The sequence below is a fragment of the Mesoplodon mirus genome (genome assembly GCF_964341445.2).
Source record: "Mesoplodon mirus genome assembly, chromosome: 13".
NCBI classification, from domain to species: domain Eukaryota; kingdom Metazoa; phylum Chordata; class Mammalia; order Artiodactyla; family Ziphiidae; genus Mesoplodon; species Mesoplodon mirus.
In genome coordinates, this window is record NC_138989.1 from 63,202,595 (window position 1) to 63,221,139 (window position 18,545).

At 45.9% G+C, this 18,545-nt stretch overlaps 1 protein-coding gene and 1 pseudogene across 4 annotated transcripts in view; one reads left to right on the top strand and one right to left on the bottom strand.

Moving 5' to 3' along the window:
- The window catches only part of ST8SIA5 (ST8 alpha-N-acetyl-neuraminide alpha-2,8-sialyltransferase 5), a gene marked incomplete at both ends in the record, with an annotated part of 67,305 nt that extends 55,502 nt beyond the window's left edge, over positions 1-11,803 (bottom strand). For all 3 annotated transcript variants that reach the window (XM_082641182.1, XM_082641181.1, XM_082641180.1), the window contains one exon: positions 11,673-11,803. In XM_082641182.1, the coding sequence (XP_082497308.1) occupies positions 11,673-11,803 (131 nt within the window). The remainder of the gene's footprint in view (positions 1-11,672) is intronic.
- Positions 7,453-7,883, top strand: LOC309814856 (small ribosomal subunit protein uS12-like; annotated as a pseudogene). The gene has a single exon. The product of its transcript is annotated as a small ribosomal subunit protein uS12-like (transcript).
- Positions 11,804-18,545: the final 6,742 nt, after the last annotated feature.

Sequence of the window (18,545 nt, forward strand, 5' to 3'; positions counted from 1 at the left end):
CCTGCGAGCCACAACTACTGAGCCCGCACACCACAACTACTGAAGCCCATGTGCCTAGAGCCCTTGCTCCACAACAAGAGAAGCTACCACAATGAGATGCCCACGCACCACAATGAAGAGTAGCCCCCACTCGCCGAAACTAGAGAAAGCCTGTGCACAGCAACAAAGACCCAACGCAGTCAAAATTTTTTTAATACATAAATAAATAAAAGTTTAAGACAATGAAAGTACTTCTGGTAGTTACAAGCTGTATGACCTTGAACAAATTACTTAATTTCACTGTGCCTCTGTTCCCTCACTTATAAAATGAGAATAGTAATTGCATCTATTACTTGTTGTTAGAATTCAGTGTGGTAATATATAAACCACTTGGGCTGGTACCTGGCATATGGTAAATGCAATATAACACCAAATTGCTGTTATCATCATCATAATCCCAAAACACAGGGCTTTAACTAAAGAATTATTTAGAGGAAATTTTATAACCTTAGAAGTTTACAATGGAAAATACTAAAGACTGAAAATTAAAGAGATAAGCATCCAACTTAAGAAGTTAGAAAAATAATACTAGAACAAAACCAAAGCATAAAAATTAATGAAATAGAAAGTAAAGATACAAGAGAGAAATCAACGAAGCCCAAAGCTGGCCATTTAATAAACATCAGTAAAAACATAGAAAAAGAAACAAATAAACAATGTTAGGAATAAAATAAGTGGCTAAAACTCAGATGTAACAGAGAATATTATGAATTTTGTATGAATAAACCTGAAATCTTTTGAAAATTTTCTGTAAAAATATAATTTGCTAAAAAATGATTGAAGAAATATAAAAACCTGAAGTCTTGAACCATTAAAGAAACAGAATTAGTAATTTAATTTTAATAATTAGTAATTTAATTCTAAAATTCTAATAAATTTAACAAGGAAAACATTAGGTGCTGGTGGCTATACAGGTGAATTCTGCAAAGCTTTCAAAAAATAAATGTCAAACTTCCATAAACCATTCCAGAAAACAGATAAAAGGAAACATTCCCAACTCATTTTACAAGACAGGTTTTAAAACTAGACAAAAATAGCATTTAAAAAATTACATGCCGGCTTCCCTGGTGGCGCAGTGGTTGGGAGTCCGCCTGCCGATGCAGGGGACACGGGTTCGTGCCCCGGTCCAGGAGGATCCCACGTGCCGCAGAGCGGCTGGGCCCGTGAGCCATGGCCCCTGGGCCTGCGCATCTGGAGCCTGTGCTCGCAACAGGAGAGGCCACAGCGGTGAGAGGCCCGCGTACCGCAACAACACCACCAAAAAAAATTACATGCCAATATCATTCAAGAACATGAGATACAATAGCCTAAATAAAAATATTAGTCAATAAAATGTCACATCATATAAAACAAATAATGTACCATGAACAATATGGGTTTATCTCTAAAATTATAAGTTTAACATCTATTAGTACAATTTACCACATCAAAAGAGTAAAGGAGGGCCTCCCTGGTGGCGCAGTGGTTGGGAGTCCGCCTGCCGATGCAGGGGATACGGGTTCGTGCCCCGGTCTGGGAGGATCCCATGTGCCACGGAGCGGCTGGGCCCGTGAGCCATGGCCGCTGGGCCTGCGCATCCGGAGCCTGTGCTCCGCAGCGGGAGAGGCCACAACAGAGAGAGGCCCGCATACCGCAAAAAGAAAAAAAAAAAAAAAAAAAAAAAAAAGAGTAAAGGAGAAAAAGTCCATATCCTCCAGTAGATGTAGAAAAAGCATCTGATTAAAATTAGTATCCAAACACAGTAAAACAACAAAACTTTTTAGCATACTCCACAAGGGAACCTTCTTTACCCTACTAGAGGATATCTACAAAACGAGAACAAACAAAACAAAACCAAGCACACAGACTCAATGGTGACACTTTACCATTTCCCTTAAAATCAGGATTAATGACACCATATACAAAAATTAATTCAAAATGGATCAAAGACCTCAACATAAGAGCTAAAACTATAAAAACTCTTAGAAGAAAACATAGGTGTAAATCTTTGTGACATTAGATATTGTACACAGGCAATGGTTTCTTAGATATGACACCTAAAGCACAAGCAACTAATGAAAACAGTAGATGAATTGGAATTCATCAGAATTAAAACTTTCATGCTGTAAAGGACATCATCAAGAAAGTGAGGGCTTCCCTGGTGGCGCAGTGGTTGAGAGTCTGCCTGCCGATGCAGGGGACACGGGCTCGCGCCCCGGTCTGGGAGGATCCCACATGCTGCGGAGCGGCTGGGCCCGTGAGCCATGGCCGCTGAGCCTGCGCGTCTGGAGCCTGTGTGGCCACAACAGTGAGAGGCCCGCATACCGCAAAAAAAAAAAAAAAGGTATATCCATAAATTGAATATTACTCGTCAATAAACAGAAGTGAAGTACTAACTTGGGACTGACATATACACACTGCTATATTTAAAATAGATAACCAACAGGGACCTACTGTATAGCATGGGAAATTCTGCTCAATATTCTGTAATAACCTAAATGGCAAAAGAACTTGAAAAAGGATACATGTATATGTATAATTGAATCACTTTACTGTACACCTGAAACTAACACAACATTGTTAATCAACTATACTCCAATATAAAATAAAAATTAAAATAGAAGAAATGAAGAACTGACCCATGCTACAACATGGATGAACCTTGAAAATATGCTTAGTGAAATATGCCAGTCACACAGGACCACATATTGTATGTTTCCATTTATATGAAATGTCCAAAATAGACAAATCCATAGAGACAGATTAGTGTATTTATTTATTTCTAGAGCTGGGAGATATAGGGGTACTAGGGGATGATGGCTAAGGGGTACAGGGTTTCTTTTGCAGGATAAGGAAAATGTTCTAAAATTGATTGTGATGAGGGATGCATAACTGTGTGAATATGCTAACAGCCATTTAACTGTATACTTCAAATGGGTGAATTTTATGAATTTATAGATGGGTGGATTTATGGTATATTTCAATATAGCGATTCTTTTTTTTAAAAAATGTTAAGGAAAAAATCAGAATTAAGGCCAGCATATTCACTATGACATTTTTATTGAACATGATATCAAAGGTCCTAATCAGCACAGTAACATAAGAAAAATAAATTAAGGTATAAGGGTTGTAATTTCATTCTTTTACATGTAGCTGTTCAGTTTTCCCAGCAACGCTTATTGAAGAGGCTGTCTTTTCTCCATTGTACATTCTTGCCTCCTTTGTCATAGACTAGGAGACCATATGTGTGTGGGTTTATCTCTCGGCTTTCTATCCTGCTCCATTGGTCTATATTTCTGGGTTTTTGCCAGTACCATACTGTCTTGATTACTATAGCTTTGTAGTATAGTCTGAAGTCAGGGATCCTGATTTCTCCAGCTCCATTTTTCTTTCTCAGGATTGCTTTGGTTATTCAGGGTTTTGTGTTTCCAAACAAATTGTAAAATTTTCTGTTCTAGTCCTGTGAAAAATGTCATTGGTAACTTGATAGGGATTGCTTTGAATCTGTAGATTGCTTTGGGTAGTATAACCATTTTCACAATATTGATTCTTCCAATCCAAGAACATGGTATATCTCTCCATGTGTTTGTGTCATCTTTGATTTCTTTTGTCAGCATCTTATAGTTTTCTGAGTACAGGTCTTTTACCTCCTTAGGTAGGTTTATTCCTAGGTATTTTATTCTTTATGTTGCAGTGGTAAATGGGATTATTTCCTTAATTTCTCTTTCTGATCTTTCATTGTTAGTGTATAGGAATGCAAGAGGTTTCTGTGTATTAATTTTGTATTCTGTGACTTTACTACATTCATTGATTAGCTCTAATAGTTTTCTTGTGGCATCTTCAGGATTTCTATGTATAGTATCATGTCATCTGCAAACAGTGACAGTTTTACTTCACTCCCTAAAACCATACACAAAAATAAACTCAAAATGGATAAAAGACCTGAATGTAAGGTCAGACACTATAAAACCTCTTAGAAGAAAACACAGGCAGAACACTCTTTGACATAAACCGCAGCAGGATCTTTTTTGACCCACTTCCTAGAGTAATGAAAATAAAAATAAAAGTTAACAAATGGGACCTAATTAAATTTAAAAGTTTTTGCACAGCAAAGGAAACTATAAACGAAACGAAAAGACAGCACTCAGAATGGGAGAAAATATTTGCAAACGAAGCAACGGACAAAAGATTAATCTCCAAAATATACAAACAGCTCATGCAGCTCAATATCAAAAAAAAAAAAAACCCAGTCACATAATGGGTGGAAGACCTAAATAGACATTTCTCCAAAGAAGACATACAGATGGCCAAGAAACACATGAAAAGATGATCAACATCACTAATCATTAGAGAAATGCAAATCAAAACTGCAGTGAGGTATCACCTCACACCAGTCAGAACGGCCATCATCAAAAAATCTACAAACAATAAATGCTGGAGAGGGTGTGGAGAAAAGGGAACCCTGTTATACTGTTGGTGGAAATGTAAATTGGTGCAGCCACTATGGAAAACAGTATGGAGGTTCCTTAAAAAACTAAAAATAGAACTACCATATGACCCAGCAGTCCCACTACTGGACATATACCATATTCAAAAAGACACATGCACCCTAATGTTCATAGTAGCACTATTTACAATAGCCAGGACATGGAAGCAACCTAAATGTCCATCAACAGAGGAATGGATAAAGAAAATGTGGTGTATATATATAATGGAATATTACTCAGCCATAAAAAGAAACGAAGTTGAGTTATTTGTAGTGAGGCGGATGGACCTAGAGACTGTCATACAGAGTGAAGTAAGTCAGAAAGAGAAAAACAAATATCACATATTAACACATGTGGAATCTAGAAAAATGGTAGAGATGATCTTGTTTGCAAAACAGAAATAGAGACACAGACAGAGAGAAAAAAACGTATGGACAGCAAGGGGGGAAAGGGGGGGATGAATTCAGAGATTGGGATTGACATATATACACTATTGATAGTATGTATAAAATAGATAACTAATGAGAACCTACTGTATAGCTCAGGGAACTCTACTCAGTGCTGTGTGGTGACCTAAATGGGAAGGAAATCCAAAAAAAGGGGATATATGTATACATATAGCTGATTCACTCTGCTGTACAGTAGAAACTAACACAGCATTGTAGAGCAAATATACTCCAATAAAAATTATATTTTTTTAAAATGGTATGAGGGGGGCTTCCCTGGTGCCGCAGTGGTTGAGAGTCCGCCTGCCGATGCAGGGGACACGGGTTCGTGCCCCAGTCTGGGAATATCCCACATGCTGCAGAGCGGCTGGGCCCGTGAGCCATGGCTGCTGAGACTGCGCATCCGGAGCCTGTGCTCCGCAACGGGAGAGGCCACAACAGTGAGAGGCCCACGTAATGCAAAAAAAAAAAAAAAAAAAAATGGTATGAGGGTTGTAATGAAAGGGGAAAAAAAGTCTACAAAGAAATCCCAGAAGACTCTACAGATAAATTATTATCCTTATGTGTTGATTATTATTATTATCATCAAGCTTGCTGATTATAAAATCAATATACAAAAAAATCAAATTTATTTTTTATACTAGCTACAAATGGTTAGAAAATATAATTTTTTAAGATTTTTTTTTACAATAGCAGTAAAAACTATGTAGCTAGAGATAAATCTAGCAAAAAAATGTTCAAATTCTTTATGGAGAATTATAAAGCTCCACTGAGAGACAGTAAAGGAGGGTATTCAAGGCCCATGCCTATCTAGTCTTCCTCTGAGATTAAGTTTAAAAGGCAGGTTGCGACCAGATCACACAATGTTCTTTCTACCTTAAAAAAAACAAAAAAACAAAAAAACAGAAACATTGCCCTTTCCTTGCCCCTCTGTTAAAGTATGAATAACTGAAGTCCTTAACACTCCAGGGATATGAATTTATGTGAAGGTGTTAGCACTAACAAAGGGAATTTGGAGCAGTGGAGGGCTCAAAGGGAGAGGGGACAATTTCCATGCCCTCATTCTAGAAAATCCTTCTTTTGGCCCTCTCCCCAAAGTTCACCCCAAGACCTCCCTTGCCTCTGGTGCCAAACCCCGATTGGCCCTTTCATACCTGATCCCTCTGCAGTGCAAGTCACAGGTGCTCACTCTCTGCCTGGTGCCCTTATCCCTAGTTTCCTCAACACCCCCATCTCCTCCCTCCCCTGCACCTCTCTGCAGCTACAGCTTCCGGCCAGCTCTCCTCTCTCAAGCCCTTAGGTGCAGGCACCCCTCGAGGCTCTCCTCTATGCCCCTGCCCATCTACGCCTTTCACTCTGCTCTCTCCTGGGTGATCTCATCCAATTCCATCACACTGGCCAGTGTTTTTCTAACTAAGCATTTCAACCAACAGATTATAAAATCAATTCAGTGGTTTGCCTCCAGAATTTAAAAAAAAATTATTGCAGTAAAATATACATAACATAAAATTTACCATTTTAATTGTTTTAAGTGTACAGTCCAGCGATATTAAGCACAACCACATTGTGTGAAACCATCATCATCATCTATCTCCAAAACCTTTTCATTTCCCAAACTGAAACTCTGTACTCCTTAAACACTTATTCCCTATTCCTCCACCCTGCAGCCCTTGGCAACCATTCTGCTTTCTGTCTCTATAAATTTGACTACTCATATAAGTGGAACCATACAATATTAGTCCTTTTGTGACTGGCTTATTTCACTTAGCATAACATCTTCAAGGTTCGTCCATGCTGTAGCATGCATCAGAACCTCCTTTTTGTACAGTAAAAACTAACACACTTTGTAAAACAACTATACCACAATAAAAAAAAAAGAATTTCCTTTTTAAGGTTGAATTTATGTTTTAAATGAAGTGAAACAGAATTTTTTAATGAAGTAGAATAGAAAATACTAAAGTGAATTTCTCATAATAAGGCCAAATATTCTTTCACAAAATGCTTGTTTCAGATGGATGTATATGTGAGTGTGTCCTGGATCCCTGGGTATAACATATTTCTTAAGTGTGGATAACAATCCTAAAAGTTGGAAAAATGCTGATTTTGATGCTTGGCGACTCCAAACTCTCCATTGTTAGTCTGGCTCTTGTCCACCCACAGTTCCCGAGCTCCTTTCCAATGAGCTGCTGGAGAGTTCCAAGTGGATTGCCTTGCAGGGTCTGAGCAGATCTAGACTCGAACTTGTTACCCTCTTTGCTCCGGACAAGCTCCTTCTCACATATTTCCCACTTAGTTCTCCATAACCCGGTCCTGCCTGCCCCACCCTGCCCCCCACCTATATAGGAGGTATGAAGAATTACTCAAGTCTCCCCTGCACCTTTCTACCGTTGGTCAACCTGGGTATCTTCCCCCATCCTTCCACATTCCCACGTTCTTATGGGTCATTCCCCTGTCCTTAAGACTTCCTTCACTCTTTTGCTCAGGCCCGTGGCGCTGGCAGGATGGGCAAGTGTCGTGGTCTTCGTACTGCCAGGAAGCTCCGTAGCCACCGATGAGACCAGAAGTGGCATGATAAACAGTACAAGAAAGCCCATTTGGGCACAGCCCTGAAGGCCAACCCTTTTGGAGGTGCTTCTCATGCCAAGGGAATTGTGCTTGAAGCCAAACAGCCAAATTCTGCCATCAGGAAACGTGTCAGGGTTCAACTCATCAAGAATGGCAAAAAAATCACCGCCTTTGTACCCAGTGATGGTTGTTTGAATTTTATTGAGGAAAATGATGAAGTTCTGGTTGCTGGATTTGGTCACAAAGGTCATGCTGTTGGTGACATTCCTGGAGTCTGCTTTAAGTTTGTCAAAGTAGCCAATGTCTCTCTTTTGGCCTTATACAAAGGCAAGAAGAGAGACCAAGATCATAAGTTTTGATGATCAAAGCAGGATAGTAATAAATTTCCATATGCCAAAAAAAAAAAAAAGACTTCCTTCAAATGCCTCCCTGCACCTTGAAGACACCCTAATTCACTATGGCTCCCTCCACATCCTTAGAGTTCCATGTCCACACCTCCAGTGTGGCTTGTGTACGTGTTACGTGTCCTGTATTCCCCATAGACTGTGAGCTCCCGAGAACCCTGGGCTGTGTCTGTCTTGCACACCATTGTAGTGTTCAGCGTGTAGGAAATCTTCGTTAAGGATTTGTTCAATCAGGAGCAGATGTGGAGCCAAGAAGCACCAAGGGCAAACTTCACAGCTCTGTTTCTTGCCTTTCCCTCCTAATCCACATACAGTGCACCTTCTCCTGTAGAGACCTTGAGCCCACTAAGCCACCTGCGCTGCCCCACCTTCCTCCTCTCCTCCTCCCTCCCCCTCCCCTCCGTCTCCCCTCCACTCCCTTTCCCGGCAGTGTCCCCTGTACAGCACAGGGAGAAGCCAGGGGCCCAAGGAAAGAATGCAGACTGACTCACACCCCCACTTCCTTCGGGTGTAATCTGTCCCTGATTCTCACCAGAACAGCTGGCCCTCTTTGTGCCCCTGAGCTCTTTGTGTCACATCAAACAATGAAGCCTCTGCCGAATGCATCCACACAGCTCAGCACAGAAGCAAAGAATGGACAAATGAATCCCTGGCTCCAAAGTAGACCTGCCCCCAGCACCACGTTCCCCTCACTTCTGACCAGGCTGTGACAACAGCCTCCCCTTCTCTCCCTTTCTCTACCCCTTCCTTAGAAGACTTTGATCACATCCCTACTCTACTCAAGGACCGCATGTGGCTCCCTATGTCCTAATGAACCAGGTTCCAACTGTCCTTCCCAATCCGCAAAGCACTTCACTGAAGCCGCTGACCCAATATTACGTCTGTCCCCCTCCTTCCCTACGCTGCCCCTTACGCCAATGGGATCCACGTCTACACTGTGTCCCTGTGATCACTACCCCTGCCCGTGTGCACGCACACACCACTTTCAATCGTTTCTTCATTACCCAATATTTTCAGAACCTACTATGTGCCAGGCACCATATTTGGCACTCAGGGTACAGCTGGGGACAAAACAGACTGAACCCCTACCTCATGGAATTTTCATCTAGAGTAGGGTTTTTCCCCCTCAGCACTGCTGACATTTGGGACTGGATAAGTCTTTTGTCGTGGACGGGCCATGCATTGCAGCATCTTTAGCCCTATCCTTGGCCTCAGCCTGCGAGATGCCAGATGCTCTCCTCTCCCCACTGTGAAAAGCAAAAGTGTCTCCAGGCATTGCCTGGGGAACAACACTGCCCTCTATTGAGAACCACGGGCCTAGAGCAGCAGAGAGGACTTGTTACAAATCATCTGAGGAGCTTGTTAAAAAAGCAGGTTACTGGATCCCACCCCCCGAGAGAGGCCCGGGAATCTGCATTTCAATGGCCATGCAGGTGACTCTGATGCAGGCTGTGCCAGGACATCTGCTGGAGGAACACTCAAGTGTTTCTACACAGGAGACAGACCAACAATCCCATCAAGTCGATTCATTACAGTGATGAGATGTGTAGGAAACAAGATAGGGGAGCAGGTGCTATTCATGCTCCGATGTGGCAGCCGCAACCTGGTTCAGGGTCAGGACAGCCCCAGGAGCAGCGAACCAAAGGTTAAGCCAAGTGCGACAGCACAGGTAGGGTCAACCTGGGAGAGGTGCGAGGAGGCGGTGCCACATCTCCGCACCTTTGCTCCTGCCCTCTTCGGTTCCTGATGTGCACTGCCGCTCACCTGCCCAAAGCTTCTCTTTCCTTCACGGGCCCACTCAGGTCAAGCCTTCTCCGGGCAGCCTTCCCTAACAGCTCCAGCCCAGTGGTGCCTCCCGCCTTAAACATTTCAACACTCATTCCTATCTCATTTGTGGCCATTGTGTTTCCCCAAGTAGACATCGAGCCCCGTGAACACCAGGACCACATCATCTTCTTTAAGATCCCACGGCGCCCTTCCAGGATTGAATGCATGCAACTTTTGCTTCCTTGATCGGATTCCTCCAGTCCCTGGAGTGAGGCCTGTGAGGCAGCCTCTGAGACTGAGGGGCTCAGGGTCTCTGTGTGAGAGGATGGGATGCAACTGGTATGCCCGCTGAGCTCCGGGCAGCTGGCACATCCACCCAAGATCAGGGAGGGCCTGCCGGGGCAAGCGCTTAGAAGCTGAGCTGCCGTTTGCCGTGGGCACGGATATTCTCCCACTGTTGATGAGACGGCAACGATCCCGGCAGCCCCGGCAGCTCTGGGTAGGTGCCAGCAGGGGGTAGGAACCCACAGCCATCCGGCTGAGGAGCAAGTGCAGCAAGCAGGCCATTTGGGGCCCAGCAGGGTCATCTCTGGGAGACAGCAGGCCCAATGGGCTCCAGCAAGCCGGGAGACTCTCTGAAAATGTCCTTTAAAGATACCAGCACCAGGCAGAGCTCGTCAGCTGCCCTCAACCAGAGAAAAACGCTCTCTGGGAAGGTCAGGAGCAGTGGCTGGTTGGAAACAAATGTCCTGGCCAAGGGGCCTCATCCTACCCAGCTCTGGGACATGGAGCGGAAAATGGCCTAACTGCTTGGCTCTCTTACTGTGAGCCAAGGCCCAGCAGCAATGTCACTCTCCCACCCCTGAGTGCCGCCCAGACTAGGGGCACAAATGACCGATGTGGAATCCAAAGGATGAAAAGAGAACAACTGTTTTATTATTTAGAAGTTTAAAGAAGACGGGATGTTTACATAGCTAGCCAGGCATTTTGTTTTCTATCAGCCTCGCTGCGGAGGGGCAGCGAGAGCAGGAAGACAACTGACAGCAAAGGAAAAACCTCCAGCAGAAAAGAGAGGTGGGTTCTTTCCAAAAGAGGCTCTGAAATGAGAGGGCCCTGGGGCAGCCCTCTCCCCAAGCCCTGAAACCAGGCAGAGTAACCCGAAGCGGTTCCCCTCAGCCAGCAGGGCAGGCAGAAGAAAACGGTTGGCATTTCCGTATATTTTCCGCACACACAGGGACTGAGGCTGGGCCCGAGTTTCTGAGTGACACCTCCTACTGCTCTATCTCTTAATGGAGTTCGCCTGTGGATGAGGTGGGGGGGGCGGGAGGAGAGCCCAGGAGGGGAGGGTTAACTTCTGCTGCAGCTCTGACCTTCTGCGTAAGGATGAGAAAGAACCATCTGTTTCAGAGGGATGAGGTTGTGAGTTTCACAGATCCAGTGGTTACTGGTTTCTAAGGATTCACTCTCTCTGTCGCATCGTCCTAGCCTATTATCCCCCCAACCTAACCCGGCACTCCTGCGGGGAACAATATGCTTTTTCCCCTAAGGGCCCCCACAAAAGTTCAGGACTCGAGGGGTAAGCCTATCCGATTTTGAGCCCTCCACACCCGGCAGCCTCCCCTCCAACCAAATGGCCATGCCGCTGTAGATTTGGGGACACCGATCTGACCCCTGCGGCCGCTCAGGGCATTCACATGGATTTATCGTTAGCTTGGCCGCTCCGAACTCCAACCTGTCCCCCTTTTTTCACACCAGAACAAAGTTGTTGGGCGCCTCCGGCCAGCGCTGGGCAGGCGTTCTCCTCTAGCTGGGAGGAGAGATGCGCTTCGGAGCGCGGTGACCCGAACCTAACGCGGCGTTGCTCGAGGCTAAATGCGGACCCCACGGTCGTTCACCCCGGGGACGCCGAGGCGGATGCTGCGGCCGCCACCTGGGGACTCACCCGCGGGCTCCGCGCACCGCGACCCGCGCTCGGACTTTCCTACCTCTTGATGTAGTTCCTGCCATACAAGATCTGTTGCAGCAAGGTCACCAAGGCGAAGGCGCAGATGAAGATGAAGAGCAAAGTTCGGTTCCCCAACAAATCCCGGTTCGCCGAGGGGTCCGCGTAGCGCATCCTGGCGGCCGCTCGCGCACGGCGGGGCGCGGCGTGCGCCAGGCGCTTGGGGGCCCCCGCAATCACGCGCGGGGCTGCGGGGCCCCGGGGGGCGCGCGGCCCACCAGGCGCCTCTCCGCGCGGTCAGGAGGGTGGGGGACTTCTCCGGGCAAAGTTTCCGGCTGGCGCAGACGGAGCAGGGGCATCCGAGCATCGCCCGCGGAGGGGCGGCTGGCAGAACAGGGCAGGCCTCTGGGAACTCGACAGCGGCCCCGGGCCTTCCCTCCGGATGCCTTTCCCTCCCGGCGTCCGCGCCCGGCAGCCTCCGATTTCCCTGCGGAGCGGCGACGCCAGGTGCCCTGAGCGCGGGCGGCCCCTCCCGCCGAGGTGGCGGCCAATGGGGAGCGGGGCACGGGCTAGGTCCGCCTGTGCGCCCGAGAGCGCCGCACACCGCCCCCTCCGGCCGGGCTCCGGATCGTTCTTCGAGCGCAGTGCCAGGCCCTGGCGGGCCACGTCCGATCCCCGGGCCCGCAGCGAGGGAGCGCGAAGGTCGACCTTCAGTTCTGCAGATGGGAGGTAGGGGACAAAACACCCGGACAGTCTGGGTGAAGACAGGCGGGCGATGGAAAGGGGAAGGTGTGGAGCGGAAAATGCCGGGTTTGAATCGTGGAATTTAAAAAGGAGGCAGGAAGGGAAACCGCGGCTGCGGAGCTGGGCTGGCTGGAGGAGAGCGTTTGCACGCGGCGCGCAAGGCACCGAGTCACAGCCGCGGCCGCGTCCTCGCGCTCTCGGGGAGATTTCTCCGGAGAAAGCGGAGCAAGGTCAGCCGGGTAGCCCTTCAAGGACGGAGCGCGCGGCTCCTGCATGCTGATGGCCTGCGGGATCGCCCGCCCGCGTCCCGGGCGCCCCACTCCAGCAGGGAGGAGATTCAGGGGCTCTCCGCCAGGGCCACAGGCCTCCTCGCACTCCCCAGCCTCAGCTCCCGCCTGTTCGTCAAAGACCTCATTGTCACCGAGACACTGGGACCTTGTCTCATCCTTGGAACCACTCGTAAATCTTAGGTCCAGGGAGCTGGCCGCCTTCGGGAGCCACTGTCCCCCAAAGCTTTAGTAAGTCACTGTCTAGAAAGGTTTGTGCTTCAAGGGTGCACACCAGGGAAAAATCAGAAATACAATGCCAAAGCCGTACCGCATCAGAAACCCTAACCTCGAACTGTGCTCCCCACTCCTCCCCTCCCCCCTCCCCCCACCCCGCACGCCCAGCCACAGCCCAGGCAGCCTGGCACTGCGAGTCTCCACCGCCTGGCAGTCACGTGCCCCCGGCGGTCACCACGTAGCCCTCACTGGATGATTCTAGGGCGCCCCTTCCCAGGGCCCTCCAGCCAGTCGGGGAGGTTGTAGAGTCAGGTCGGGGCTTCAACTTGGAACCTGACTGGAACTCGAATCTCTCAGCAAGAAAAAGAACTTTGACTGTGAAGTACCCAGACTCAAATATTCTGGTCTCGGCATTTAATAGTTCGCTCTGTGAACTGAAAAGACCAAAGAACACATGGTTAAATCTCATGATTAGGGTTCCACCAATGTCTTGGAATTCATGCTAATTTACAAGGTGAAAGTGGACCCTGTGCTATCTATGTATCAAATGCATATTATCCATGAGGTTGCCAGTAGGCGTTTTAGCAAACGAAAGAAATAATACATAAACATTTAGATGGTCCATTATTATTATAATCCCCACATTTGATTGGTGTCTTGCCCATCAAAATGCTTGCTTTTGCATGTACTAATGAGTTAGCACCTCCTAGGCTCCGGCTAACCCAGTCTACAGTCAATAGGTTCAAAGCTCAAAGACTGGGATCTGAGAGGTAGCTCTTTCTCCCACACCCACAGGCAAGGTTGGCTTCCAGGGAGTGGGACCAGTGCCGTAACCCACACCCTCAGCCTTGGCTTAACGTTCCACTCTTACTGTCTTCAAATTCTCAATTTTTGAACAAGGAGGCCCAGTACTTCACTTTGCAATGGGCCACATAAATTATGTAGCAGGTCCAGCACGCAGGCTCAAGTTAACAGAGTCCTAGCTCTTCACTTAGTTGGCCCTTGCCCGCAGTGTGCATAAGGTATATCACCATCATGCCAGTCAAGGCACTCTCTTGTTTCCTTTCCTTTCCTGCTTATTCTCCACTCACATCAGGTACCGACACTTATAGCTGTCTTTGGATGCATGCTTCCCTGGAAAAACCAAACGACTCTATTTTAAAATAATAAATCCAAATTATTCTAAAAATGTACAGCTTGCTGAGTTTTCACAAGTTAAATACACCATGTAATCGGCGCACACAGATCAAGAAACAAAAACATTATGAGTCCCCCAGAATCTCCTCCTGCAGCTTTCTAGTTACTACACACTCAAGAATAACCACGATTTGACTTCTAACACCAAAGATCAGTGTTTCCTTTTCTTGCATTTTATGGAAGATGGAAATGGAATCATACATTATATCTTCTTTCATGTCTGACTGCCTTGGCCCACTATTGACTGTGAGATTCATCCCTGTTGTGTGGTAGGCAGAATTCTAAGATGGCCCCCAAGATTCCTCATCCTCTCTTGTACTCTCAGCCTCTCCCAGTTATTCAATTGAACATTAATCTAGGTGCTGCTGTAAAGGCATTTTGCAGATGTAATTAAGACCCGAATCAGTTGGCTTTAAGGTATGGAGATTGTTCTCAGTGGGCCTGATCACATGAGCCCTGAAAAAGGATGGGGCTTTTTCTGGTGAAAGGGAAATGAAGTATGAGAGGAATTGACGCAAGGGAAGTTCTTCATTGTTGGTACTGAAGATCGAGGGGTCCACATGGATACAGACGGCCTCTAAGAGCTGACATTGGCTCCTGGTGACAGGCAGCAAGGAAATAGGGACCTCAGTCCTCCAGTCACAAAAAAGGGCCCGAATTCTGCCAACAACCCAAATGAACTTGGAAGAGGAGCCTGAGCTTCAGCACCTAAACCTTAACTTCAGCCTGTGAGGCCCTCAGCAGAAAACCCAGCTACACTGGGCCCAGATTTAAGACTAGCACAACTGTGAGCTGGTAAGTATGTGTTGATTTCAGCTGCTAGGTTTGTGGTAATTTGTTTCACAGCAACAGAAAACTAATGCCTTGTGTGTTAGAGTTTAGTTTATAGTATGCCATTGTTGGACTATAGTGCAACTTGTTTATCCATTCTCCTGTTGACGGACGCCTGCGTAGTTGCAGCCATGAACATTCCAGTGCACGTCTTTTGGTGAATATATGCGTGCGTATCTGTTGGCTATCAGGATTTAGAAGTGAAATTGCTGGGGCATGGAGTACTTATGCTCAGCTTTAGTGAGTACTGCTAAACAGTTTCCAAAGGGATAAGTTATTTTTTCATAGGTAATTTATTCAGACTTGCCATGACCTAATAAGGAACTGGTCCCATCCTAGCTGATACGAACTAGCTAATCTAATAGCAAAAAGCCCACCAAGCCAAGAGCCAAAATAGTCAAGAGAAAATAACAGCTTTAGACCCTGGATACTGTCTCTCCTCAATGGCCTGGTCACCTGCATGAATCAGCAGCGAAGAATATTGATGCTGGCATTAGCCATAGATAGAATCTCGTGGCAGTATAGTGGGCCCTCCATATCCACAGGTTCCACATCCTCAGATTCAACCCACCAGGGATTGAAAATATTTGGAAAAAAATCCAAACTCCAGAAAGTTCCAAAAAGCAAAATTTGAATTTGCTGTGTACCAGCAATTATTTACATAGCATTTAAACTGTGTTTACAGCTGTTTACATAGCATTTACATTGTAGTAGGTAATATAAGCAGTCTAGTGATGTGCATAGGTTTTATGCAAATACTATGCTATTTTATGTAAGGGACTTGAGCTGGTGGATTTTGGTGTCCACTGGGGTCCTGGAACTTATATATGGGAGATATTTGGATCGCTTGATACTCTGCAGATGATTAGCAACAGTCCAGATCTCTGCTGACACTGCTCTTCTGATCCTAATGGCATTTTAAACCTGTCTCCACAGGAAGTCAAAGAAGTGTCTTTCACATACACACAATCGCAAGCATCTATGATGGAGTCAGAGACTGAAGATCTTGAAACATGGAGGTCTGCAGTCCCTGTTGTTTCTATTAATGGAAACATGGTTCTATTTTAAGCCAAATTGATATTCTGATTGTAGAATTGCAGCAAGTACTCAGAAGGCCTTGCAAACAAAAGAGTAAACACATGGAGAACTGGCCCCTCTGCCAGATTCAGCGCACGCCATTTTTATATCCTAATTGCCGGGAATGGGGACAGCTGCATCATTGTTTAAAACACACATTCATGCACAATTAAGCCAAGAATAAATGTCAACACTGGCACAATCTGCTAAATAACTGATAACTGATGGGCATTACTCATGCTCTGAGTAGTCTCCAATAGAAAATGGAAAGATTCCTATTTTGAAAAGATCTTAGAGGTTTCTACTGGTTTAAGAAAGCTGGGTTTACCAAGGGGGAAAGGGGGGTGGTGGGATGAATTGGGAGATGGGGATTGACATATATATACTATTGATACTATGTATAAAATAGATACTAATGAGAACCTACTGTATAGCTCAGGGAACTCTACTCAGTGCTCTGCGGTGACCTAAATGGGAAGGGAATCCAAAAAAGGGGGGATATATGTATACGTATAGCTGATTCACTTTTCTGCACAGTAGAAACTAACACAGCATTGTAAAGCAACTATACTCCAATAAAAAAATTTTTTAAATACATCCACTATAAAAAAAAAAAGTCCCTTATCAGATATATAATTTGCAAAACTTTTCTCCTGTTGTATGGGTTGTCTTTTTACTTTCTTGATTTTTTTCCTTTAAAACAAAAGGCTTTTAATTTTGATGAAAAAGAAGAAAAAGAAAGCTGGGTTTTATAACAAACGGCACAACTGCAACCTGCCAGATTATGTAAGTGGCATTCCACCCATGTGTTCAAGGAGTTTGTGATAAGAACAGGCTGTTCTTGTGCATCTTTATATTTGTATGAACAAGGCAGATTTGTGGTTTGGGGACACTTTGTCTGGGATGAGCGTGTCTTGTGGCCACTGACTAGAAATGCCCAGGGATGGCCTCGTAATCCAGAGAGCCAGGGTTTGCCATTTGCGTGGGCAGCTTCAGACACTGGACTCTGTGCCACCAGTCTTGTTTTCAATAAATTATTATTATAGACTGTAACTATAACTTAAACTCCTTGTTCAGTTCCCTTATGAAGTATGAATTTTGCTCTAAATAATTTATGAAATAATCTTGAACATGGATATGAAGTCACCTTTTGGCCTTCACATCTCCAACCTGAGAAACATCCTTCGTCCGTCTCAGCACCACCTCCCAGGTGTCAACTGAAAGAAAAATGCACAACATAAAGTTGTGAGTTAAGTTTTATTCGGGGAACTTACTGAGGACTATAGCCCAGACAGCTCTGAGGAACTACGCCAAAGAGGTAAGGGAGGAGCCAGCATACATGAATTTTTATTTGCTGGAAAAAACATGTAGTCAAACATCGAAAGATGACTGCTAATCACAAAGAACAGACGTCTCAAGTTAATGATTTTAGTGCTTTTCTATGTATGGGAAGATGCAAGAATCTGGGATCACTTGAAAATTTTCTTTAGATATGCATCTTAACTATCTAGGGACCAGTATATCCAAAGCACAGAATGCTTCCTGGTTTTCTCCGTCCTGAATTTTCTTCAGGGCTCAGTGTCGGTGGGTGACTGCAGTGGCTGATGGCTTTATCCTTGTAGAACTGGAAAGGTGGGCAACACTTTTTGTTTACACAGGTATTTCTCTCCTGCACTTGCCCCAGTTTACCCAGTTTGCTTCAAAAGGTAGAGACATTGGGCTTCCCTGGTGGCGCAGTGGTTGGGAGTCTGCCTGCCAATGCAGGGGACACGGGTTCGAGCCCTGGTCTGGGAGGATCCCACGTGCCGCGGAGCAGCTGGGCCCGTGAGCCACAATTACTGAGCATGCGCGTCTGGAGCCTGTGCTCCTCAACAAGAGAGACCGTGATAGTGAGAGGCCCACGCACCGCGGTGAAGAGTGGCTCCCGCTCGCCACAACTAGAGAAGGCTCTCACAGAGAAACGAAGACCCAACACAGCCATAAATAAATACATAAATAAATAATTTAAAAAAAAAAAAAAGGTGGAGACATTGGGCTTCCCTGGTGGCGCAGTGGTTGAGAGTCCGCCTGCCGATGCAGGGGACACGGGTTTGTGCCCCGGTCTGGGAAGATCCCACATGCTGCCGAGCGGCTAGGCCCGTGAGCCATGGCCGCTGAGCCTGTGCGTCCGGAGCCTGTGCTCCGCAATGGGAGAGGCCACAACAGTGAGAGGCCCGCGTACCGCAAAAAAAAAAAAAAAAAGGTAGAGACATTATTATTCCATAATAGTTTATGCATCCAGGGCATTGCAGTGAAAAGTGATTCACTTCTACTTCGGGCATGTCATATTTCCACAGATAGAAACAGCTACACGGTTTATAATAAGGTCACTCAGAACACTTTTAGAGGGAATTCCCTGACGGTCAAGTGGTTAGAACTCCACACTTTCACTGCCAAGGGCCTGGGTTCAATCCCTGCTCAGGGAACTAAGATCCCACAAGCCGTGCAGCGCAGCCAAAAAACGAACACACTTAGATGACATGGTGGCCAAAAAGGGACCTGGGATCTCCTTTGCTCACCTTAAA